General features: G+C 36.0%; 1 protein-coding gene across 7 annotated transcripts in view; it reads left to right on the forward strand.

The window, feature by feature from the left end:
- Positions 1 to 2,032: 2,032 nt before the first annotated feature.
- The window catches only part of Caap1 (caspase activity and apoptosis inhibitor 1), a 113,159-nt gene continuing 87,609 nt past the window's right edge, over positions 2,033 to 27,582 (forward strand). For all 7 annotated transcript variants that reach the window (XR_012440421.1, XR_012440418.1, XR_012440419.1 and 4 more), the window contains exons 1-4: positions 2,033 to 2,386; positions 6,268 to 6,468; positions 7,244 to 7,328; positions 8,507 to 8,582. Coding sequence is in view for 3 of the 7 variants with exons in the window: in XM_074051687.1 (XP_073907788.1) it covers positions 2,114 to 2,386; positions 6,268 to 6,468; positions 7,244 to 7,328; positions 8,507 to 8,582 (635 nt within the window). In the remaining 4 variants the exon portion in view is untranslated. The remainder of the gene's footprint in view (positions 2,387 to 6,267; positions 6,469 to 7,243; positions 7,329 to 8,506; positions 8,583 to 27,582) is intronic.

A 27,582-nucleotide genomic window follows, 5' to 3' on the forward strand; every position in this document is an offset into this window, starting at 1 on the left:
AACATACAGAATGCTGGGATTGTGGCTAGGAATTTACTCTGTCTGGAATAAATACATGATTAGAAATCTCTCTTGAACCATTAGTAAAATTGCTAGTTCTACAGCCAGAGCTATTCAGGCCAACTACAGAACTCTTGACTTTTTAGCTTATGTAGTTCTTGATAAGTGCATAGCCTTTGTGCTATGATCACACACTCTTCAGGTACAGTACTTCTTACTGTACCTGAATGAATACTTCTTCCCAGGTCAAGCTTGAAACTACTAGTTTATTTGAGCTTGCCTTATCTATAACAGATCATTCCAGCTTTTCTAGATTTTCCTGCTTGTTTAAGATTTCTGACATCTTCAGCTGCTCACCCTGGGAAATGGAGCCATTTTCACATCTGGATTGTACGATTTTCTTGTGACAATACCCTAATTTATATGTTTTATCCTTTAAAAATAATCTTTTGCTGGCCTCTAGGCCACCTGGCCAGTGCCCACTACTTTTTCTTTTGCACCACCTATTCTTTTCTTTCAATAAAGCTTTGCTATTGCTTTGCAAAAACCAATCTTTCCTCTCTTTTGATATATAAGAACTGCAGGGTAAATGAAAATTAGGGTTGTCAACAATTGGACATGATTCAGGAATTTACTGCATGACTGAGTCCCCATACACTTCAGTGATCCCCTATTAACATCTAAAATTTACCCCTAGCCTCATTAACTAAAGCTTTCTCTTTCCCTCCTATATGGGACAAGGCTACCTAGGAGTGAGCATTCTGTTGACTATCAGTGCTTCAGTTGATCATTAATACGTCCCAGAGAAAGAGTGATCAAAAGAGGGAACTAGAAAGGATCTGAAATGTCACAAAAATTTGGTCTGGATGGAGGTATGGCTCAAGTGGTAGAGCACCTGCCTAGCATGCACAATACCCTGAGTTCAAAAACTAGTTTCACCAACCAAACAAAAAACTTGGTCATAAAGTCCTTTAGTGCAGGGACAACATGAGGCATGAGACTGCAGTCAACTAGGACATTCTGATTTAACATAGCAGGTTTTTGCAGCCATTCTAACATAGTAAAGATAATAACCCTAGTAATAGTCTTTTCCTTGTTACTGTATTTGTTACCTGGAATATATAACATAAGTCAAAATCATGAATCAAACCTCCTGTGTTATTTTTGTCAGTAAATGCAATTTTATGAACTGCTTTGCTGTAACTTCCAATTTTTGTTTCTACATCATATATAAAAACTCAGATTTCACAGAGTTGGCTGGTTTGTGCTTGTAGTCCCAGCTGATTGGGAGGTTGAGGCAGGAAGATGGCTTAAGCCAGGAGTTCCAGGCCAGCCCGAGCAACAATTGCCAGATGCTCTCAAAACAAACAAACAAACAAACAAACAAAACCTCCACAACATTTTGGGATCACTTAGATCTAGGTATCTAGAATTTGTCTCCAGAGATGGCCATCATTTTGGCTCCACTTAACTCTTTGTTTTCATATTGACAAATACAGTAAAATACTACAGCCAAGTACCTTTCTTTTCAAATTTTTTATTCTTTAATTCTTTTTCCTAAGTGCTTTTAGAAGTAACACATCATCATTCCTAAAACCAAGGAAGCACAAAATCCCTATTTTTCTGCAATTCCCTAATATACGCTTTCTAAAAACACCTGTCCAGGGGATGATATATAATGAGAAGAAACTACTTTTCCTTAAATTCTCCACCTTTACACTGCTGTGAGTATAAAGTTTGGTGGCAAACGAAAACGTTGAATTAGAAAGTGAAAGTTTACTTTTGTATGTATTTGTAAATTGGTAATACTGAAAAGAAGCAACAACAATAATGCAAGAAACTGTTGTAAATCTCCATTTTCTGTTCTTTATAGAAATAGAAAAAAACCAAAATAACCCCAACTGGACAGCCTACACGTATGCCTTACAAACTCAAGCTGACCGCCATGGCGGGACAGGCGGAGCGACAGATCCCAGCCCAGGAATAACCCTTTACGTTCTGCGCCGCGACAGGAAGTGACGTAAATCCCGCGACGCCGTCCGCTGCAGCGAGAGCGGGACTCTGTTGCTCCAGATACGATCAGCCTTCCCCGGATGATTGCAGCAGAGGGATCATGACTGGGAAGAAGTCTTCCCGGGAGAAGCGGCGCAAACGTAGCGGCCAGGAGGCGGCCGCTACGCTCGCCGCCCCGGACCTCGTCCCCGCTCTCGCAGGTAGCGGCAGTGGAAGCACCAGCGGCTGCGGGAGCGCTAGCGGCTGCGGGAGCGTCGGCTGCTGCGGGAACGCGAGCTTCAGCGGAAGTGTCACCGGCGCTGCGGAGCGGAGCGACCGCCGGAAGCGGAGGAGCACCGACTCGTCATCCAGCGTCTCGGGCTCCCTGCAGCAGGTGCTTGCGCTTCCCTGTCGTGGCGTCCCCTAGCTGCTGCTTTGCTGGTTCGGAAGCGGGCGGGCTGCAGAGCTGCCTGCTGGGGCGCCAGCTGGAGCTCATTGTTAGTGCAGCGATCCCGAGGGCCCCTTGTTCTTGCGATTCACATGCCTAAGTCTCTGTGGACCCTGCTTCTGTGTCTTAAGCTTTCCAGTTTCTGGGTTTACTGATAAGCTGACTTTCTACTTTTAGTTTTTTTTTAAACTTTTGGTGTCTTTCACTTGTGATCTCCCTCGGCTCTTTAAAAAGTTTTGAGTCAGGTCAATGACCTTGTGAGCCAGGCGCTTTACTTTTCTTCTTTTTGTAGATTCTGATTAACTCCACATTTGAGCTGAAAAACTTGAGGCCCAGAGTAAGGAGCTTTACCCACTATCTCAAGAGTTTGTTAATAGCGCTTAGACTTGACTCCAACACCTAATTACAAAAGCCGTGTTCTTCATGTGCCATCAATATGCTAAGATACTGCTATTTAAAAAGTTAGTTCATTGTAAAGAAAACTAATGTATGCTTAATAACTTCCAACACAAATGAAAGCGTAAGTGTGCGAGTCCTTCTTCATACCTCCACATTAATAGTTGGTACGAAGTCTCTTTTCATTCCTTGTTAGATATGTGTATGTGTGTTCCTACACATAATCTCTGTTGTGATATTTTCCCTACTGAATTGGATAATACCACTGCATGGGGATAGGTTTCTTTGTAAATGTGGTATGTCGGTTTTTTAGAGACTGCCGGTGTTCCTTATTTATTGATGAATATTTAGGTTTTCAGTTTTCTTGTTATTACACACAATACCAAATTGAATCCTTGTACATGCATCTTGTGGAAGAATTACATTAGGATAGAATGCTAGTGGTGATAATAAGCATTTTTTTTTTTTTTTTTTTAGTGAGAACATTTCTTTTTCTTTTTTAGACGCTGGGTATTGAACCCAGGGCCTTGCATATGGTAGTCCTAGTGGGAACATTTCTAATGTATACTTACAGATTTTGAAAGATAACTTTGGTGGTTAGGAAAATTTTCTTCAACTCCTGTTTCATCGGGATTTTAGTTTTATCAGATGACTTCCTGGCGTTCTGCTTGGGTGACCACAGTTTTTCTCCTTTAATTAGATAATAATAATTTTACTGATTAATTGATGTTGAACTGTCCTTGCGATCTTGGAATAAGTCGTATTTGGTGTGTTGGGTTTCCTTCTTGTATGAAGCTGGAATTACTTTTGTGTAAATGTTCGTGAGTTTGATCAGCCTATAGTTTTTATTTTTGTTATGAATTGAGTTGGGAAACCCTTTTTGAAGTGTTATGAAATAGTTTATAATATTTTCCTAATATATGTGTTAACTTAATCATTGAACCATGTAGCTAAATGGGTAGAATTTTTGTAGGGTTAGCTTATTTTTAAAAACTCTTTTTAAAGAAATTCTTCAATAGTTACAGCTCTATTAAGTTTTCTGTCCTGAGAGATTCAATTTTGGATATCACTCTTTTTTTTCTTCTTCACTCTGGGATCTAACCCAAGACCTCACACATGCTAGGAAAGCATTCTGCCACCGAGCTATATCCCTAACCTCTGGATATCACTATTTTTAAGTAATTTCCCTGTCTCTAATACTTTTGTGTGTGTGAGTGTGTGTGCAAGCATGCTAGGCAAACACTTAACTACTGAGCTACCTTCCCAACCCTGGTACTGAGGTTTGAACTAGGCTTCCCACATGCTAGACAGGTGCTCTACCACTTGGGCCACACCTCCAGCCCTTCTCTAGTACTCTTTATCATGATGGTGAAATATTACATACATTGGCTTACAGAACTAAATCCAGCTTCTAATAAGAAACAAGTGTATTCATGGAGAAGAAAAAGTCACCACATATTAGGCATGTAGCATCACAAAATTCGGAGAGGCCCTTATATCTGTTGTGTATTGAGGTCTTTTTGTTTCTGTTTGGGGCAGGGTCTCAATGTAGCTCAGGTTGGTCTCAAATTTGGATCCTCCTGTCTCAGCCTCCCGAATACTGGGTGGTGTGTACCATCATGCTGAGCACTTTTTAATTTTTGGTAAGAGTTTTATTGAAATATAATTGACAAATATTATTACAAGTACCCTATTCAAGTGTGCAGTTCAGTAGTCTTGGGTATTTTTCACAGTTGTGCAATCAACAATTTAGTCAATTTAAAAATATTCTCATTACTCTAAAAAATAACCTTATGTCTACCTTTTAACTATCATCCCCAGTAACTCTACTCTGCTCTATCCCTTCAACCACTAATTTACTTCCTGTCTCTATAAATTTGTAGATTTCCCTGTTCTAGACATTAAATTTGAATGAAATCAATTTAGCTTGAATGGAATCAAATGTGGTACTTTGTGTCTGGCTTTTTCACTTAGCATAATGTTTTCAGGCTTCATCCATGTTGTCACACATTAGTTCATTCCTTTGAAACACAAAGGCTTATTCCTTTTTATGACTGTAATACTTCATTGTATGGTTTTACCGCATTTTGTTTTTTCCACTTATCAGTTAGTGACATTTGAGTTTCCACCTTCTGGCTCTTAGAAATAATGCTGCCATGAACACTCTTGTAAAAGCTTTTATGTGGAGGTATGATAACATTTTTCTTGGGTATGTGTCTGGCAATGGAATTGCTAGGTCAGATAGTGACTCTGAGGCACTGTTAACTGTTTTCCTCCATAGCCGTTGCACCCTTTTACATTCCTGATATCACTGTTCCCGTTTCTCTATGTCATTACATTCTGAGCCATTAAAACAAGAGTTGATCTGACTTACTTTTCAGTCTTAGTATTTTTAAGAGTTTCCCCATTTTTAAATAATTACATTAGAAGACATAACAAAGAAACCTTCCTAACCTGTATGGTCAGGGAAGATTTTCTGAAGAAAACAACTTTATAATTCATATCTGATAAGTATCTGAATTTGTTAATCTTGTGAACATAGTACAATGTTAGAGAAGGGGGAGGGAAAGCAGAAGAATATTATGTACAAAAGCCATGCCTTTATGAGCTAAGGGAAGAAGAACAGGTTCTATTTGAGAAATTCAAAGGAGTTCATTGTGTCCAGAATCCAAGTGGGCCAAATTACCCCTTGAGCGATGTGAAGTCATTGAAGGGTTTTAAACAAGAATGATTATATACCCATTTTATAAAATTCATTCTGTTAGCAGTATACAAAACAAAGGCTTTATATTAGGTGTAGGAAGTGCAGACAAATATTCCTGTAATCTAGGAAAGATCATACTTTTTTGGACCAGGGTTATGTTGGTAGGTATGGAGAAATTGGATAGATTTGGAAGATAGAAGATAAAAATTCTCAGAAATGTCTTAAATTACTGAAATAATTTGCTTCCTTTGAATATGATTAAATTATACAAGAGATTAAAATGATAGCTCATGGTAAGCATATCACTTCATAATATTTGTGATTTGTAACATTTTTGCTGCTGTTCTGTTTCTTTATATGAATTTAGTAGAGAGACAGTACACACATAAACTTTGAGGTAAGTGGCCAATTGAAGGACTGTCCTAATTCTTTAAAAGTCTAAAATTGTAGCAAATATTCAATTTTGTGTGTATTTTCATCCGTATGTCCTAAAATATTATCTCTTTGCTAGCTACTCCTTGAGTTAATTACAGTGTGGAGAGCAAAGGTAAGGAATGATGAGCAATTAAATATTCTTTCCTATGGTTTTAGATAAATAATTATGCAAAAAAGAATTTAGAAATGTTTAATTAAGAATAATTTATTAAGTGGAAATGTATGATTCATATGCCTATGCTTTATATTTTAAATAGTATTATTTAATAGTTCTTTATTCCTTTAATTTTAGGAAACCAAATATCTTTTACCAACGTTGGAAAAAGAATTATTGTTGGCAGAGCACAGTGACCTTGAAGAAGGTGGACTGGATCTGACGGTGTCATTAAAACCAGTTAGTTTCTACATATCAGACAAAAAAGAAATGCTTCAGCAGTGCTTCTGTATCATAGGAGAGAAGAAGTTACAGAAGATGCTTCCTGATGTGTTAAAGGTACTTTATTACATTATTAGACTGTATACATGTGTAGAAATACAAGCTTTTTTGTAGCAATCATTTTATTGAATGGAGTTAATTGGATATTCTAATTTAAAATAAGCATTTTGAGAAGAAATAACAAAGGGAATTTGGAGAAGTATAAGTGGCCTTATATATTTAAAAAATTACAAAAAAATGCATAGGCAAGAAATTTATTGAACCTGTAGAAGCAATTCTAAATTCAAGAAGTGATAGTAGTTAAATTGGAAGTGTAATGAATCTTCCCTGGTGTTTTAAGAAACAATGTATGACTATGTAACAGTACACAATGATAGTTTGTAATAGCTTATGCTTCATTAAATTTATAGCTGTTTGCATGCATTTCTGAAAATTAAGGGAAATATATGTTATTTTAATTTTATACTTGCAGAAATAGGCCTTGCACAAGTTAAGCCTAAGATCAAATATCCATGACATATGGAGGCAGGTCGTGAATATTTAAACCTTTAGAAGATTTAAGGATATCTGGTAAACTGAGTTACTCTTTAGTTTGTTCTTTCATAATAAAACATGACTTTATGTATTCCCATCAGATCTCTAAAGTATTCATTTTAACAGGCAGTTTTTCAGATTTCATCCCATAAAAACATTTATATCAGTGTATTTCAGCTTTAATTTGTTTTATTATAAGACTTATCTAACTGGAATTTTTCTTATGCTTGCAGTTTTCCAGTTTACATTGGAACTATAGTACATAAATGAAATTTTGTTAAAATGTCATTTCCTTTAGAATTGTTCAATAGAAGAAATTAAAAAACTGTGCCAGGAACAGTTAGAACTCCTGTCTGAAAAAAAAATCCTGAAGATTCTTGAGGGTAAGAGTGAATATTTCTACATTCTGCTAACTTATTAGCTAAACTGTATTAGCATAAATTTTGAGGTATTCTTTCTCTTCCTTGGATGTTACTGTAATTTCATGATTGGGTAGTCATTGAGGAGTATTTTCTATTTGTATTGAGAAATACGATTTACATATAAGAATAGAATTTTAAGAATAGATTTGATGTATAGTTTTTCTAAACCAATATATAGGTTTAGAGCACAGGTTTTTACATCATAATAAAGCAAAATAAAAAATGTTTACTAAAAATACTGTAAAAGATTACTGAAAAGGCAAAGATTTTCCTTAAAATAAATTTTAAAATGTTTTGCTTTATATTCTCTTTATAGCTTATAATTACCCATTACATGTTATTTCTGCTCTAATAAGGCCCTGATGTAGTTAGAAGAATTCTTGGAATTTGCCAACATTTATGTGTCTGTCTGAAATACGACTAGTCTTTGTGATACCGATACTTTTAGAATTTTAGATTTTTTTGGCAATTTTTTTCTTTTGGAACTCTGCAAAGGATTTTTAATATTTGCATTACCTAAGAAACAAAATTAGACACTTTCAGTTTCCAGAGAAAATGACTTTTTAAAATGTTAAATGGATTTTGTAACTCTGGAAATAATTGTAGTCTCTAAGTATTTATACACATACTCTTGTATGTGTGTACTAGATAAAGTCAAGGCAGTGAGAAAAAAGGCATTAAAAAACTACATAAGAATGTAGTCTCAAAGTATATATACATACATATCTACATGTAGTAGATAAAGGCAAGGCAGTGAGAAAAATCTCATTATTGCCGGGCCCCTGTGGCTAACACTTACAATCCTAGTGTGAGATTGGGAGGATCAGTGTTCGAGGCCAGCCTGGGCAAATAGTTTGTGAGACCCCCCATCTTCAAAATAACTGGAGCAAAACAGACTGGAGGTGTGGCTCAAGTGGTAGAACACCTGCTTTGCAAGCATGAAGTACTGAGTTCAAATCCCAATCCCATAAAAAAAAACCCCACATTATTTTAAATATAAGTAATTGAAAAATGTAATCTTGCAACAACTATAAACCTTTTTTTTAAACATGTATCACTTTTAAAGATGACACTTTTAGTAATGTTTAATTCATTTTGACATTTTATACACATTTTCAATAGTTTATTTCATTTATAAGGTGACAACGGTATGGACTCTGATATGGAAGAGGAGGCAGATGATGGCTCTAAGATGGGATCTGATTTAGTCAGTCAGTAAGTTAAAACACTTTCATTTTCATTTCAGAATTTCTTTGTTATCCATTGAAGGTTTCTTATATCAAGGATATGATTTTCTGTTTTATTTATATAAAATAACCAAGTGTAATTGTTTACTTGTAACAGTTGGTTCTTTTGGCATATATGAGAATTAACTCTATACATAGAGTTAAATATGTTATTAACTTAGTGTTAATAATAAGTTGACCTACTGTACATAGCTATAGAACAACAGTGATGCCAACCTGAAGCAGAATCACATCTCTCCTTTGGATTTTGAACATAATGATGATACCCACTGTTTACTATCTACTCTACTGGATATTATGTTGGTAGCTGAGAACTCTTCATCTCATGAATTCTTCTTCATGTCCTTTGATGTTAGGTGATAGAAATATTCTCATTTCACTGATAAGCTGGTATTTGTGTGTGTGTGTGTATAATATATGTTTTATATATATGTAAAATATATGTTATATATATATATAAAATACACTTTTCCTGCATATGTTTAACATATATGGGTATAAAGACATACATTTATATATACGTGTGTGTGTATATAATTTGACTATTACAGTGATTAAAAGTGCATGAGGTTTTAAGAACATGACTAATCAGTAAGCAACATGCTAATTATTTTTCTCAGATTATTCTGTTTTATCAGTGTGTATCAAGACCATCATTAATTTTGGCATGTGTTGATCATTCTTGCCTAAACAATTAATATTTTGGCAGATGCCCATATTGACTTGCTTCTCTGTTTGCAAAGCATGGCATTTTTCCTGAAGAATTAAGATTTTGGGTACAGCCAGTATTACAAATAAAGATTACCAGAGGGCAGTAGTACATATTTAAGCTGAAATCTAGGATAAAAAAAATTCTAATAGAATACTGTTAGGTAAGTATCATTAAGAACGACAATTTCATGTTAAAACTTAGAGAGCAATGACTTACCTACGTAAAGTATTGAAAAGGGATCACTACATTGCTTGTCTGTCTCATAATCAGGAAATTTTTGTGATCACATACATCTTGCTTTAGGAGTATCCCAGGGTGGTTTATACTTAACTGTAAAGTAGAGCGTGTACACATTTTTAATAAGCTTTACCATTGGCTTTCCTTTTAAGTCCTTTTTATTGTATACTCATGTACACCAGCTAGCTTAAGCATTTGTAAGGCTTGTTGCTTTAAAAGTTTTTATGTTTTTCTTCTTTATCTTTTACAGTGCTGGGGATTGAACCGTGGGGTTTACACATGGTAGGCAATTGGCTGTACCAATGAACTACATCCTCAGCAATAAGTTTCCTAATCTTTTTGTTTCTTTATTCTACTTGTAGAATCCTCAATTGAAGTTTTACTTCATTACATTTGTTTCCCTTTATAATTTTTCTTTCAGTTTAAGTGATATTAAGATTTAATGCCTTATTTTTTTCACATCTTGGCATTAGGGTTGCCTTTTCTACTGTTAGAAGCCATTTAATGAATGCCAATTAGAATAGAAATTTAATTTTTAAAAAAATTAACAGCAGGATTGGGAAGTTAGCTCAATGGCAGAGCACTTGCTTAGCATGAACAAGGCCCTGGATTTGATTCCCAGTACTGTAAAAAAAAAAAATTACAACAAAATAGTGTTTGACTTCTCAGTTATTGTAATGAAAAAAAAATAGGGAATAGATTCAAAGCCACTGTTTCAAAATACTCACTTATACAATGTGGTTGTCAGATCACATTAACTTTTTTTGTTGTTGCTATTGTGCTGGGTGGGGGTACACTGTGGCATTTACAAAGTTTCTTACAATATATCAAATGTCATACTTCAATTCACTTCCTCCACTATTCTTCTTTATCCCCCCCACCCATAACTTGTTTTTGTTGTTGGGGGAGGGGTGGTACTAGGGTTTGAGCTCTGGACCTTGTGCTTGCTAGGTAGGCACTAGTTGCCACTTGAGCCACTGCCTCAGCCCTCTTTTGCTTTTAGTTATTTTTTCAGGTACCATCTCTTTCTCACATTTTAGCCCAAGGCCAGCCTTAGACTTCAGTCTTCCTACCTATGGCCCATAGTGTAGCTGGGATTATAGGTAAATGTCACCAGGCCTAGCTATTTACTGATTGAAATGGGGTTTGCCTAGGCTGGCCTTGAACTGTTGTCCTCCCAATCTGTGCCTCCTTAGTAGCTGGAATTACAGGTGTGAGTCACCAGGCCAGCCTCACATTAACTTTTTTCATTCTCTGGTGAGTAGGTTGAACAATCAGATAGGCAGGCTGAGCATGGCCAGTCTGACAATCTAAAATCCATAGTCCAAACTTTTGAGCGTCATGTGGAGCATTCAAAAAGTTTTGAGCTTTAGATTTTGGATTTTCGGATTAGGGATATTCAGTTGGTAAACTCGATATGAATATTACCAAATATGAAAAACTTGGAAACTTGAAACACTTTTGGTCCCAAGAAGTTTGGATAAGGGATACTTAACCTGTATTAACACAAATTGTCATAATACCCACTTATGGAGCTGATAAGTGCTGGATCATTGAGATTCTTTTGAATTACCTGACAATACAAGGTTATTACTTTATTTTATTGTATTTTTCATTTCGTTTCTTTCATATATGCTAATTCTTACAATTTTTACATCCATAAATATATATTCAGCAATGTATCAAGTGAGTAATTATACTGTAACCAAGCAGGAACTACTTGAGGAATTTTACAAGGAGACTTAATTACAAAATTTATTAGCATAATTCATATCAATAGAAGAATTACATGATCATATAAGTAGATGCTAAAAAGACCTTTGATAGTACTCAGCTATCATTTTTTACTATATCTAAGGTATACAACCTGATGCTTTGATAGACATAGTAAAATGACTGCTACAGTGAAGCAAATTAACCTGTCCATTAGTGCACATAGCTGCTTTTTCTGTTAGGTATGATAAAGGCACCTAAAATATATTTTAGCAAATTTCCTTTATGCAGTACAGTATTATTAACTGTAATCCTCATGCTATACATTAGAACTCTAGACTTACTCATCCTAAATAACTTCAGCATTGTGTCATTTAACTTACATCTGCCTATTTTCCCTACACTGTTCCCCTTATAACACTTACTCTGTATCAATGAATTTTACATTTTTTATTCCAGGTATAGTTGAGATCTTGAGATTACATATTATTCTCCTCCTCCTCCTCATGTCCCCCGTTCTTACTCCTCCCTCCCTTCCTCCCCCCTCGTAGATACCTCTGTGAGGTGCTGATTTCATTTTCTTTGGGGTTATATACCCAGAAGTGAGATTGCTAAGTTATCTGATGGTTCTGGTTATCTGGTAGTTCTGTGTATAATTTTGTTGAGGAACTGCAATACTGTTTTCCATAATGGCTGTACTAATTTACATTCCTACAACATCATATAGGAGGTTCCTTTTTTCTCCACATCCATTTCTATTTCTTGTTTTTCAAATAATAGTCACACCAGAAGGTGTTAGATATACCTTATTGTGGTTTGGATTTACATTTCCCTGATAACTAGTGATGTTTAGCACCTTTTCATATACCTGTTGGCCATTTATATGTCGTCTTTGGGAAGATGTCTGTTTAGGTCCTTTACTCCCTTTTAATTGGGTTATTATTACTTTTTTTTTTTTTTTTTGCTATTTTGTTGTGTGAGTTCCTCATATATTTTAGATATTAACCCTTTGTCTTATGTATGGTTTGCAAATATTTTCCAACCTGTATGCTGCCTTTTTATTTTTCTGATTATTTCCTTTTCTTAGCAGAAACTTTTTAGTTTTGCTAGTTTTTTAATTTTTGTTTTGTTTTGTTTTGGGTACTGGGGTTTGAACTCAGGGCCTATGCCTTGACCCACTCCACCAGCCCTTTTTTGTGATGGGTTTTTTGAGATAGGGTCTCATGAACTATTTGCCTGTGCTGGCTTTGAACCTCGATCTTCCTGATCTTTGCCTTCTGGGGAGCTAGGATTATAGGTGCGAGCCACTGGCACCCGGCTAGTTTCATTTAGTTTTTGAATAGTCATTTCTAATTAAGTTGTAGGGGGAAATGATAAAGGCCATGTGTCTAAAACTTAACTACCCACATGGTGAAATTGAAAAACTAGACAGGAAGGCTGTTATGCCTATTAACTTTCAACAACAGTTTCTTAGATGTTCTAGCAAATGTAGTCAGGATAATATGATAAACTGTAGAAAAGAAGAAGTAAAAGTATCTTTTTTCTAATGTAGGAGATTATAAACCTAGAATACCTGAGAGATTATTGCTTTAAAAAAAAAACAAAACCAAACAAATCAGAATTCAGGCATGATGGCTGCATTCCTGTAATCCTGTAATGGTTGAGATAGGAGGGTTGCAAGTTAGAGACCAGCCTGAGCTACATGGCAAGACCCTTTTTCAAAAAACAAAAACCAAGCCAGGTGTCCAGGACTCACATCTGTAATCCTAACTACTTTGGGGTGGGAGTGGGGGGGCTGAGGTTGGGAGGATGTGGTTTGAGGCCAGACCAGGCAAATAGTTTTCAAGACCCCCTATCTCAACCAGTAGCTGGGTGCCATGGCATGCTCCTGTCAACCCAAGCTATGTCACAGCTGAGAGTAGGAGCATTGCAGTCCAGGCCTGCCTGGGCAAAAAGCAAGACTGTATTTCAAGAAAAAAACCAAAAAAACAAAAAAACCCAAAAAACAAAAAAAATGAGCAGAAAGGGCTGGACATGTGGCTTAAGTGATAGAACACCTAGAAAGAGTGAAGCCCTGAGTTTAAAACTCAGTACTATACTCAATGCCCCCAAAAAAGCCAAAGCAAAAGATTAGAATTTGATATGGGTTATGTGTAAGATGTGTTTCTATCTTTTAGCAGAAACACTTAGGAAATTAGAAACAAATTCTATATTTATAGCAACTGTAAAAACTATTACATATTTTCAGATGCATTTGAAAGAGGCATAGAAAGAATACCATCTCTTATACCTTAGTAGAAGTCAAAATGAGTGACCTGAAAAAAAAAAAAAGAATATGTTAATTGTATAATTTTTGACAGGGTGGTTTCTGAAGACTAAAAGTCCAGAAGCTATAAAAATGATACATGAAAACTGTTAATGTTTGAATATCAAAATATTTCATGAAGTCAGTAGCCAGACAAGAATCTGGAAAAAGTACACATAGTTCTGAATTAACAATGATTTGACTTTATTATGATGCAAAAGTTTTACAATACAACTATTCTATTTTTCACTTTCAGTACAGTATTCAATAAGTTACATGAGATACCTGCCACTTTATTATAAAATAGGGGAAAGAGAAGAATGGGGAAATGTTCACAGTGGACATTCAGTTACAGTTGTATAAAAGTAAGAAGTTCTCCTGAGCTGTTGCACAATAGGGTGATATAAATAACAGTTATGTACTGTATCTTTTCAGAAAGCTAGAAGAAAGTTGTGAATATTTTTTACCAACAGAGAAATGATAAATGTTTGAGGATATTTATTTATTTAACCCAATTTCAACTTTCCACAGTGTGTACATGTATGGAAACATAGTAACTTCTTAATAGGTATAATTTTTATGTACTTATGTAGCAGTACTTTATTTTAAAAAAAATAAAGTCCCTGGAAAAAAAAACTACATTGTAGATGATTTTGCCCAACTAAAGTAATGTATGTGGTCTGGGCACATACATTGAAGTACATCAGGCTAAGCTGTGATGTTTGGTAGAGTAGGTATATTAAATGCATTTTTAACTTAACAGCATCTTCAACTTACAGTATATTAGGAAGTAATCCCATCGTAAATTGAAGGCATTTGTACTTGGCAAGTAATTTTAAGCAAGGTTGCATTCAGGGAAGGAAGCAAAGATTGGAGTGGATGTGCTTTGCAGATGGAGGAACGAGCCATGAGCTAAGGAACATAGGTGGTAGAAAAGATATGAAGGGGATTTTTCCTTGGAGCCTCCAGAAGAAGTGCAGCACTGTCTCCACCTTCATTCTAGTTTCCTGAGATTCACTTTGGATTTATGATCTCCAGAACTATTTGGGAATAAATTTACCTTGTTTTAAGTACACATTGCTGTACACACAGCACGTGAGGTGGTACTTACCTGTAATCCCAGCACTCAGGAGCTCAGATAGGAAGATGAAAAATTTGGAGGCCAATCTGGGCTCAATAGTGAGTTCAGGGCCAGCCTGGGCTACATAGTGAGACCCTTTCTGCAAACAAACAAACAAACAAACAACAGAAAGCAATAAAAATTTGATTCAGGGGCAACAGGAAACTAAAATAATGTACTTGGTCAAAACCTAGGCATTAAGCCAAAGTTACAGATTGTTTGCCTAAAGCTATAACAGGGTTTCTATTTGATCTAAACAACATTTAAAACTTTTTGAAATGATTTCTAAAATTTGAAAACTAGCAGCATCACACCAAAATTTGAATTTCTGAGTTGCTTTCTAAACCAATAACTTGAGTCAGAAGTGTTGGCTTCAGTCTATAATCCTAGCTGCTTAGAAGGTGGAGATCTGGTAGACTGACATTCAAGGCCAGCCTGGGCAAAAAGTTCTAGAGACCCTCATCTAAACCATTGACTGGACACTCGGCGTGTGGCTGTCATTCCAGCTATGTGGGAAGCATAAATAGGAGGTTTGCAGTCCAGGTAGAGCTCTTACCTTGTGGGTTTGAAGCCCTGAGATCAGTTTCCAGTACTGTCAAAAAAAAAAACCCAGAAAATAGTAACTTTCCTGGGACTGCCAAAAATTATTTGGAGATAGTGCTGCTACTCCTTATCTGACATGTATATTTATATGACATATATCTTTCAGTTTGCTACATAGTACTTTATTTGCCTGATACTTTAATGTTTAAAATACCCATAAAAGGAGACTGATTGAAGGGAAAGTACACAAAAGCCAGAGGCTGGCTTTGAAAGTAATTAAATTAGTTTGTCAGTTTCTTATTACTGGAAATGTATGACTTTATTTCCTTATCCCAATTTTAAAGAATGAAAATAATTTTTAAAATGTTTAGATAAAGATAAAAAATGTTTAAATAAAGTATTATTAAAAATACATGAAAATTGGGTATTATTTTAACGGGCAACCTGTATGCTTTTGTATAGTTTTAATCAGAAAGGACATACCTTTAATTGAATTCTCTAAGAAACCGTAAATTTACAGTATTTCAGTACAAGGTACATGCATGTGTATATGTATTAGTTTTCTTATAACCCATTAAAGCTTAAAAATTTTTTTTCGGTGGTACTGGGGTTTGAACTCATTCTTGCTAGGCAGGTGCTCTGCTGCTTGAGACACAACCCCAGTCCTTCATAAGATTTTAAGATATACACACAAGGGAGGGGTGAGGATAGGTAAGACACCTAAAAAATTAGCTAGCATTTGTTGCCCTTAACGCAGAGAAACTAAAGCAGATACCTTAAAAGCAACTGAGGCCAATAGGAAAAGGGGACCAGGAACTAGAGAAAAGGTTAGATCAAAAAGAATTAACCTAGAAGGTAACACACACTCACAGGAAATTAATGTGAGTCAACTCCCTGTATAGCTGTCCTTATCTCAACCAGCAAAAACCCTTGTTCCTTCCTATTATGGCTTATACTCTCTCTACAACAAAATTAGAAATAAGGGCAAAATAGTTTCTGCTGGGTATTGAGGGGGTGGGGGGGGAAAGGGAGGGGGCGGAGTGGGTGGTAAGGGAGAGGGTGGGGGCAGGGGGGAGAAATGACCCAAGCCTTGTATGCACATATGAATAATAAAAGAAAAAAAAGATTTTAAGATAGATGTACACACATTACGAAAATTTTAAAATTATTTTAACAGTTTTACATTATCTTCTCACATTGCCAACTTTACACATTCAAATTATATTTCTTGGCTAATAAGGTCAGCTTTCAAGTGCATGTTTTCTTTCCTAAACTCTTCTGATCTTCACTGTTGTTTATTTTTTTCCGCTTACCCTTTTAAATTTTTTTTATTTCCATGTGAGAGTCAGATGGATACATTGTGAAATTTACATATGTGCTTACAATATATCTTTGTTAGCTTTATCCCTTCCATGTTCTCCCTTCTCCCTCTTAGAATAATTTCAACAGGTTTCATTTTGTGTTGAAAACCTTCTAATTTTATGTATGGATACAAAATACATCCATCATATTCACCCTCATGCTCCCTTTCCTTATACTTCCCCCCGCCCCAACACACCGATTCCCACCTCTGGAAAAGGCCTCTGTCCTTGATTTTTTTTTTTAAATTGTATATTGATAGTTCAAGGGTGTTTTGCCTCGGCATTTCAGAATGTATATATTGTGCTTTAATCAAATTAACCCTCCCATTATTTACTCTTTCTCAGAAGACATACAGACTTTGAATCATGAACATTGGGCTTTAATTTCAGTTTAGTAACTTAATATTCATATGATCTTGGTAAAGTAACTTGAATTTTATTTTCTATTAATGGTAAAGATGCAGTTGATTGTTACTTTATAGTTTTATTATGAGAAATAAGAAAAATGTTTATAAAGAAACATGAAGTAGCAGGTTTTCCTTATGTGTTAAATTCATTTTTCTCTCAATTTGTCTTCTATCTACTTCATGTCAAATTTGGAGTCATCTCCAATCTCTCTCTCTCTCTCTCTCTCTCTCTCTCTGTGTGTGTGTGTGTGTGTGTGTCTAACTCTCTTCCTCTTTCTGTTTTTGTTTAATAATGATAAAAGCATGTCAGTATATTCCCCACAATACCTAAATTCTTCACCATTTTTTCTATTCTTTGTGCCACAGTAACTTTGAGAATTACTTTGTTAATAATGAGGGTTGGAAAATAGTGTTGGATCAAAAAGATATTAATGATATGGAAGCTATAGAATTTAACAATTAGAAGAAAGTTCAGTAAAGGAAAATCCCTAAGTGGTCAATGATATATTTAGAATCAGAACATGCTATGTGGCATATTTAATATATTTAAGTTTAGATGTAGTTTATTTGAAAATCATAAGAGGTTGTCCAGGTATATAGTATAATTACGTATTTAGAACTAAAGAGGGATATCAAAACTCTACATAAATATTTGAAAGTTACTTGTATAGTCATTGATATAATTGATGTAAGTAAAGTCAATTGTATGTTACAAATAACATGAGAAAAAAAAGACAGGGTCCAAAATAAAATCCTGTGGGATATCAGTTTGGAAAAATCAGTCACTGGAATTAGTATCAACAAAGGAAATTTAAACAATGGTTTTTATCCTGTGTGTAGCTCTTAGGTTAGTCTGTCATGGTTTTACACTTTCCAGTGGACAAGAAGAAACTAATGGCACAGAGAAAAAGTACTGATTACTCACACAAGGAAGGCAGCATGATCTTTATGTTGCCATCACTTCCCCTTGACCCCTAAGTTTCATGGGGGTGAATCATCCCAGATGGATGCTGCAGAATTTCCACTGACAAATGAGAAGGCAAACTGTGGTACATTCATACTATTGAAATTTTGTAACAAAAAGGCATTTTTTGGATATATGCAGCAACACGTATGAATCTTAGAAGCGTTGTTTAACTAAAGCCAGCCGTCAAATATTTCATAATGTGTGATTCCATTAATGTGACATACTAAAATAGGCAAAACTATAGTGAGAGAAAAAAGATTAGGGATTGCTTAAGTCCTAAGGACTGGAAGTGGTACCTTGACCGCAAAGTGTTAGGAGTGTTAAAAGTAGTTTATATCTTGAATATGATGACATTTAACATGGATTTTTTTTCTTTGGCAAGAATCCAAAAAGTTTAATTTTTTTTTTTAATTGGTGAACTTTGTGGTATTCTCATGTTGTCAATTGAACTGTATTATCCAAAAAGAAAAGTTTTGTGCTTTTTCCCAGGCTGGCCTTGGACAGTCAACAGTGATCTTCCTACCTTTGCCTCTTGAGTAGCTGGGATTACAGGCATGGAGCGCCACACCTGGTTTCAGTCTATTTTGAAGTAATTGTGACCTTGGTATCCATGGATATATGGTTCCAATGAGACCACTGTTGAGGAAAAACCTCAAATGCTCAGGATGCAGTAGAGTTCAGTACTCTAAAATTACTCAAATTTACCTAGACCATATGTACAGTACGTGAACATCCGTAACTTGAAGCCACATAGAGTAGGCTACATTATTGTCACAAAATTGCTATTGTACAAATTTATATTCCTCACCAAAAACAAGATGTAATTTCATGCTCTTTATGTCAAATACTGTGAATGCTTGATTCATTTTTTCCCCCATAATGCTGCCCAGCTTCCACTGAAGACATGCTGCCTTTCAACAAATCTAAAATTTTCACTTTATCAATTAAAGTGAGCACAAGCACATTATATGCCTTTTGGCATGGGAGGACTACCATAACTTTTACCTGGATTTGCTTTTTGGGAAGCATATTTTTACAAAATTAAGGGTAGGAAAACATTTAGCAGATCATGCAGTGATTTAAACACAGCTGGTGACATTGTGGGACTGATTGAGAGCTTCTTTCATCAGCTGAGCTACATGATGTGCATGTAAGGGAGTTAAAAATTGATGTTTTTGAAAATTCTTTTGATTTTTAAAAATTTATTTTTTGACTGTGCTTGGTCAAAACCATGTTTAATAAATCCATGACTAAGGCCAACTTACTGTATTTGAAAATAGGAAGCAGGTGAGTCCCCTTTCAGTTGTTTCTATAATAACATGGACTAAGCTTTTCACAGGCCCAAGGTGAAATCTTCATTTTAATCAAGGTATATGAGCTTCTGTTTCTCCATGGGATACTTTGAGGGGTTTGGGAAGTATTGTTTTCTGTTTGGATAGCAGTTTCTGCACACAGACACAAAGTATCTTGTGAGTTCTTATATTACAGAAACCTAGTTTTACTTATTTGTTTTTATTTTTTTAAAATTTTTGTTAGTGTATTATCATATATACAGGGGGTTTTGTTGTGACATTTCTGTATATATTTTATATCCCAGTTTGGTTCATTCCCTCTATTATTCTCCCTCTTCCCCCACTCCCTTCCTAAAATGATAAGTCATGAATGACAGGTTTCAATGTACTATACTCATATATGTATAGAAAGTACCTCGACCATATTCCCCCTGCTTTACCATCTTCATTTACCCTCTCCCTCCCTTTTACATGACTTGTTCTAAAGTCTTTTCCTTCATTATTTTAGTGTCTGTTCAGTGTTCAGTAGGGTTTTGCCTTGGTATTTTACCTGTAGATATATTGTACTTTAATCAGTCATACATCCTCTATTACTCTTCCTTACCCTTTTCCCTCCTACCCTGTATTGTTCAACAGTTTAGAGTACATTTCATATATATATATGATGTATATATGATAATGTATACGTATGTATATATGATAATGTTTTTATTTATATTTCTATTTGGATCTTTCTTCCATACATGAGAGAAAACGTGACTTTTGTCTTTCTGAACCTGGTTTACTTAACATGATGCAGAAATGTAATTCTTTTCTGAGGGAAAGTGGAGGGTGGGTTGGACTGGGGTTTGAACTCAGGTTTTTGAGCTTGCAAGCGAATGCTCAACAGCTTGAGTCATACCACCACCCAGTTTTGCTCTGGCTATTTTGGAGATGGGGTCTTGGGAACTGCTTGCCCAAGCTGTCCTCAAACTTCAATTCTCCTGATCTTAGCCTCTCAAGTAGCTAGAATCACAGGCATGAGCCAGTAGCACCCAGCCAGAAACCCAATTTTTTTTCTTATTTTAGCTTTTATTTATTTCTTTTTCTTTTTTTTAATTATGCTGTTGTTTTACTGGGGGTACATTGTGACGTTTATAAAAGTGAGTATAATATATCATAGTTGAATTCACCTTCTCCAACATTCACCTTTATCCTGTCCTCCCATCCTTGTAAGAGTTTTGGAAACTTTTTGAAATATCAATTAACTGTCTCATCATGCTTCTTAAGCAGTGGGTTAGATGATGTTTCTGTACTCTTTCTCCTCATGTTTTTTGCATATTTTTTCCTGGCATTTAAATATTAGCATGTGTTAATAGTTCAAGGGGTTTTCATTGTGTTATTCCCATAGATGCATATGGTTCACCGCTTCTATTATATGCCCTTAACCCTCTTCCCCAACCTTTTCAAACACTTTTTGGTGGTTTTCATTATGTTGTCTTCATACATACATACATACATATATATATATACATACATACATACATACATACATCTTCTTTACTCCCCAAGTGCAGTCTCCTCCCTGCCTACTCCCACTAATACCACTCCCAGTTCCTCTTTCCCCATCTCTGTTTTACAAATTGGTTCCTTGTATTAACTGTCCTTTCCATTTCTTGTGAAAAGTAAGTTCACTGGTGTTAACAATATGCTAAATTGGTTAATGACTATTCTGTAATACACAGTGCACTTTGAATTGTTTGCTTACCAAGAGTCAATCAATGTCTGTTTCCAATGCATTTATTGTAATTGTGCAAAGTTAATTAAATATAAGTAAACAGGTGAAGAATTAATGTGAAAAGAGGAGATTATGTTGAATGCTTTGATAACAGTGAAAGTTAAGTTGTTAAAAAGTGGTAAATTAGCTGTGTGGTCACTTAGCTGGGGAAACAATAAAAGATGGGCGGTGTTGTATAAATAAAATTTTTTTGCATTTACCTTTTTTCGTTTTAAACAAACTAGAAATGTGGACATTGATTTATGTGAGTAGGTTGATAAGAAGCTTTTCTGTGAATTTATGTTGAAGGTGAGATGCCATGGGTCTGTATCTAAAGATTGGTGAACTAAAGGAGCATTTCTGTGCTGTATGTTAACATAAAATGCTTAAAATTGTATAAGTAACTTTTGAAATTGTTTTGGTGACATTTCTTGTCTGAGCTAGATAAAAAGGAATTTCCTCATTTTAGGAGCTTTGTTTCTTTGTTTTTGCAGTGCTAGGGGTTGAACCCAGGGTCTCATACATACTAGGCAAGTACTCTACCACTCCCAGACCTATTTTTAATTTTTTTGCTATTAAAAATATCCAGCATATGGAAAAGTAGAATGACTTATAGAATGAGCTCCCATATTCCTGTTGCCTACATCCACCAATTGTTGTAATTTTCCATATTTGCTTCATCTGTTTTCTTGTACTGTTTTCAATAAATTACAGATACTTGATTCTAAATGTTTTTTTTTAATTTTCTAGAAAATAAGGACACATTCCCACATGGCCATTATTCCTTTATAACATTTCACAAAATTTGCAGTAGTTTTTTAATATCTTGTGATATCCTTTTCATGTTTTCCCATATGTCCCCATAAGGTATTTTACATGTGTTTTCTTGAATGTATTTTACATGTGTTTTCTTTTTTTCTAATTAATAATTTAACTTGTTGAGGAAATGAAGTAAGTTGTCCTGTAGACTGTCTTACTTGCTGGTTTTATCTGATTGCTTCTTCATGGCTTTGTTTGGCTTGTTCCTTGAGATAGGGAGATTATCCTTGATTATTCAGGTTGGACTGTTATGATCATTCATCTGAGTTCTTAAAAGTGGACTGTAGCCCAGTGCCCTTTGGCTCATGCCTGTAATCCTAACTATTTAGGAGGAAGAGATCAGGAGGATCAAGGTTCAGAGCCAGTCTGGCAAAAGGTTCGCAAGACCCCATCTCGAAAAAATTCTTCACAAGAAAAGGGCTGATGGAGTGGCTCAAGGTGTAGGCCCTGAGTTCAAATCCCAGTACCACGGGGGGGGGGGGGTGAAAAAAAAAGTGGAAGATAAAGCAGAGTGAGTCACAAAGATGTGACATGAGGAGAACTTGAAGCTGGAAATGGTCTTCGGTGGCCAGCCAACAATAAAATAGGGACCTTGGTCCTATAGCCTCAAGGAACTAAATTTTGTTCCAAAACCATAAGAACAGGAGATGGTTACTCATCTAGAGCATCTGGATAGGAGTGCAGCATGCAGAGGCTTTTGATTTTAGTCCAGAGACCTATACCAAATTTCTGACCTCCACAACTGTAATATAAATTCATGTTCTTTTAGTCCAAATTTGTTATAATCTGTTATGACAACAATAGAAAAACAAATACAAGGACATTAGAGTTGTTTTCCACTTACAGTGATTTCAGATAAAGCTGCTATAAACATTCACACCCAAGGTTTTATATGAACAAACCCTTTTGTGTGTGTGGGGGGGGGGGACTGGAGTTTAAACTTGGCTTCATGCTTACAAAGCAGGCTGTGCCACACCTCCAGTCCATTTTTGCTTTGGTGATTTTGGGGATGGATATCATGAATTATTTACCTGAACTGGCCTCCATCCTTTTTTTTTATTGTTCTATTATTCATATGTGCATACGAGGCTTGGGTCATTTCTTCCCCCTGCCCCACCCCCTCCCTTACCACCCACTCCGTCCCCTTCCTCTCTCTCCCACCCCCTCAATACCCTGCAGAAACTATTTTGCCCTTATCTCTAATTTTGTTGCAGAGAGAGTATAAGCAATAATAGGAAGGAACAAGTGTTTTTGCTGGTTGAGATAAGGATAGCTATACAGGGAGTTGACTCACATTAATTTCCTGTGAGTGTGTGTTACCTTCTAGGTTAATTCTTTTTGATCTAATCTTTTCTCTAGTTCCTGGTCCCCTTTTCCTATTGACCTCAGTTGCTTTTAAGGTATCTGCTTTAGTTTCTCTGCGTGAAGGGAAACAAATGCTAGCTAATTTTTTAGGTGTCTTACTTATCCTCACCCCTCCCTTGTGTGCTCTCGCTTTTATCATGTGCTCAAAGTCCAATCCCCTTGTTGTGTTTGCCCTTGATCTAATGTCCACATATGAGGGAGAACATACAATTTTTGGTCTTTTGGCTGGCCTCCATCCTTAATCCTCCCAATCTCCATCTCCCAAATAGCTAGGATTACAGGTTTGAGCCACTATCATCTGGCAACATAAATATTTTTCATCTTACTTATGAAAGTACCTAGGAGGATGATTGCTTCTTCATTTCTGCATCCTCTCTGATGCCAAGGATAGTTGTTCCACTTATCATTTGTTTTGATTTTAGCCTGAATGTGTAGTATCTCATTGTGGTTTTAATTTTCATCTTCCTAATAAGTAAAGGTACAGAATTTCTGCCTTTTTTTTTTTTTTGCCATCTATCTTAAATGTATCTTAAGTGACTTTTTTTTTTTGTACTGAAGTTTGAACTCAGGGCCCACACCTTGAGGCACTCCACCAGTGCCTTTTTGTTTTTGTGATGGTTTTTTTTGGGATAGGGTCTTGAGAATTAGTTGGCTGGGCTTGCTTCAAACAGTGATCCTCCTAGTCTCTGCCTCTAAAATAGCTAGGATTACAGGTGTGAGCCACCAGTGCCTGGCTTGAAGTAATCATTTTTAAACCTCTTTTTAAAACTGTGTTACTTTATTATTATGATTTAAGAGTTCTTTATATATTGTGGATATACTCTGCTCCTTCATTTGAGACAAAATTTCGACTGTGTTGCCCAAGCTGGCCTCAAACCCAGCTATTTGGCTTTAGCAGTTCTCCTGCCTCAGCCTCCCAAGTATCTGGAATTACAGGCGCATGCCACCACTTGTGGCTTGGATACATGTTCTTCATAAGATATGTGGCTTGCAGATATTTTCTTCAGTGTGATTTATTTTTTCATTATCTTAATGGTCTCTTTAGAAAGGCAGAAATTCTCAATTTTGGTGAAGTTGACATGACCATTTATCTTTATTTATAGATCATAAAGTGGGTGACACAAAGGTTTTTTTTTTGTGGGTGGGGGGGCAGGGAGTACTGAGGTTTGAACTCATGGCTTCATACTTACTAGACTGGCTCTTTACCACGAGTCACACCTCCAGCCCTTATTTTGGAAGATAGGGTCTTGCTTTCTGCCCAGGCTGACCTGGACCAAAATCCTCCCAATTTCATCCTCCTGCATAGTTTGGGATGACAGGTGTACACCACAGCTCCAAGCTATTGGCTGAGATGGGTTCTCATGAATTTTTTGCCATGTTGACCTTGAACCATAATTCTTAAAATCTCAGCTTTACAAGTAGCTAGGATTACAGATGTGAGCCACCAACACCTGGATCACAAAGGTTTTTTTCTTGTGTCTTCTAGTAGTTTTACGGATTTTCATGTTAGGTCTCTATTTTAAGTTAATATTTGTGTATGGTTCAAAGTGTGGATTATAAATCATACCCAGATAGATATCTAATTTATTAGTACTATTTGCTCAGACCGTTTATTCTATATTAAATATCCTTTGCACCTATGTTGCAAAAACAATTCAGTGTGTATATATGAATCTGTCTTTGGAGTCTTATTCTATTTTATATATATATATATATAATTTCTCCAATACTGTACCGTTTTCATTATTGTAACTTTATAGTCTTGTAACCTGGTAGCATACATTCTCCAACTTTGTGCTAGTTTTTAAGATTGTTTTAGCTATTCACCTTTTTTGGGGGATGTGTTTCTTATTTTTAGTAGCAGAAAAATGGCTTTTAGTTTTTTTTACTCTTTAAGAGAACTCTGGGTTATGCCTTTTGTTATGCCAGTTTATATGATTTGTTTTTTTTGTTTTTTTTTTTTGGTGAATTGACTTTTGCCACAATGAGAAGACTCAGACTGACTTAGTCCTGTTTCCCCTTTTGTTAAGATACTTTCTTAATATTTTTCATTTAGACAAGATACTGATCCCTCCCTTAGAAATGTATTTTATAACTTTGTTTATTCACATGTCGTTGTTCTTGATTAAGTTCCACAGATCTCCCCAGTTATTACTCCAATGTGAAAACAATTGGAGTTGTGAGAAAGGATGGAATGGGTAATTAACTATATTTGGGTAAAATAAGGAAAGTTGGACTGATGCTGATTGGATAACTTGATTTTAGGGGTGCATGTAGGTTTTTCTTATAATTCAAGGCCATCCTTGTGGTTAAGCTGCTTTTAAGATGGAACATTGCAGATGGGACAAAGGAGTTAGAAAAATAAAACCAGGCTTTCTTTTTTTTTTTGAATGGAAGGGAACATGGCTCATTGCAAATCCTTAACCCAGATTGACTTGGCACTATTTTCTCTCCCTTGCCTCCAGTTTTAGAATTCTTACTTTGTTTTAAAGTGTTTCATAGAAATACTTAAACATCATTTAAATATAAACTGGAATTGTTTTAGTTTTCTTAATTCTGGCACCTAGTCCATCTTGTCACCTGAGAATAGACTTTTCTTTTCTTTTTTTTAAATTGTTTATTCATTTATTCATATGTGCTGCATACATTGTTTGGGCCATCTCTCCCCCCCCCCCCGATCCCCCTTGTTCTCCCCCCTCGCTTCCAGAGAACCTGTTCTGCCCTCTTCTCCAATTTTGTTGAGGAGAAAACATAAGAGATAATAAGAAAGACATAGCATTTTTGCTAGCTTAAGATAAAGATAGCTATACAGAGAGGCATCCTTGCATGTGTGTATCACAACCCGAATTGGTGCATCTCTACCAGACCTCTTCACTACTTCCCAGTCACCTTCCCATAGTGACCTCTGTCAGTTTAAGATTACTATATTCGCTCCTCTACAGTGGGCACATCAAACACTTCCAAGTTTTAGGTTTCCTTCCCTTTCCTTATTCCTCCTGTATGTGTTCTCCTCTTAGCATGTGACCCATGTCCAATAATACTACTATATTTGTTTTAGGTCTAAAGTCCACATATGAGGGAGAACATACAATTTTTGGCCTTCTGATGATGTTCTCCAGTTCCATCCATTTACTTGTGAATGACAAAATTTCATTCTTCTTTGTGGCTGAGTAAAATACCATTGTATATAAATACCACTTTTTCTTAATCCATTTGTCAGAAGTGGGGCATCTTGGCTGTTTCCATACGTTGGCTGTTGTGAACAGTGCAGCAATAAATATGCATGCTCAGGTGCCTTTGGAATAACCTGAGTTGTATTCCTTTGGGTATATCCCTAGCAGTGGTATTGCTGGATCTTATGGCAGATCTATGTTTAGTTTTTTAAGAAGCCTCCATCTTGTTTTCCAAAGTGATTGTACTAGCTTACATTCCCACCAGTGGTGTATAAGGGTTCCTTTTTCCTGCATCCTCACCATTATTTGTTGGTGGTGGCATTCTTGATGATAGCTCGTCTAACAGGAGTGAGGTTGAATCTTAGTGTGGTTTTGATTTGCATTTCCTTTATGGCCAAGGATGGTCAGCATTTTTTCATGTGTTTTTTGGCCGTTTGGATTTCTTCCTTTGAAAAAGTTCTGTTAGTTCAGTTGCCCATTTCTTTATTGGTTCATTGATTTTTGGGGAGTTTAGTTTTTTGAGTTCCCTGTACATTCTGGTTATCAGTCCTTTGTCTGATGTATAACCAGTGAATATTTTATCTCACTCTATAGGCATTTCCTTTGTTGTGCAGAAGCTTTTTAATTTCATGTAGTCCCATTTGTCCATCCTTTCTCTGAGTTGCTGGGCTGCTGGAGTTCTATTGAGGAAGTCCTTGCCTATACCTATTGCTTCCAGAGTATTCCCTGCTCTTTCCTGTACTAACATCAGTGTTTCCAGTCTGATATTAAGATCCTTAATCCAATCTTGAGTTCATACTAGTACAGGGTGATAGGCATGGATCTAGTTTCAGTTTTCTGCAGGCAGATAACCACTTTTCCCAACAACATTTGTTGAAGAGACTGTCTATTCTCCATCGTATGTTTTTGGCACCTCTGTCAAAAATAAGGTGGGCATAGCTGTGTGGATTCATATCCGGGTCCTCTATTCTGTTCCACTGGTCTTCATATATGTTTTTGTGCCAGAACCATGCTGTTTTTATTGCTACTGCTTTGTCATACAGTTTGAAGTCAAGTGTCGTGATACCTCCAGCATTGTTCTTTTGACTGAGTATTGCCTTGGCTATTCGTGGCCTCTTGTGTTTCCATATACATTTAACGGTAGATTTTTCAATCTCTTTAATGAATGTCATTGGAATTTTGATGGGAATTGCAGTAA

Source organism: Castor canadensis, chromosome 13 (assembly GCF_047511655.1).
Source record: "Castor canadensis chromosome 13, mCasCan1.hap1v2, whole genome shotgun sequence".
Lineage (NCBI taxonomy): Eukaryota > Metazoa > Chordata > Mammalia > Rodentia > Castoridae > Castor > Castor canadensis.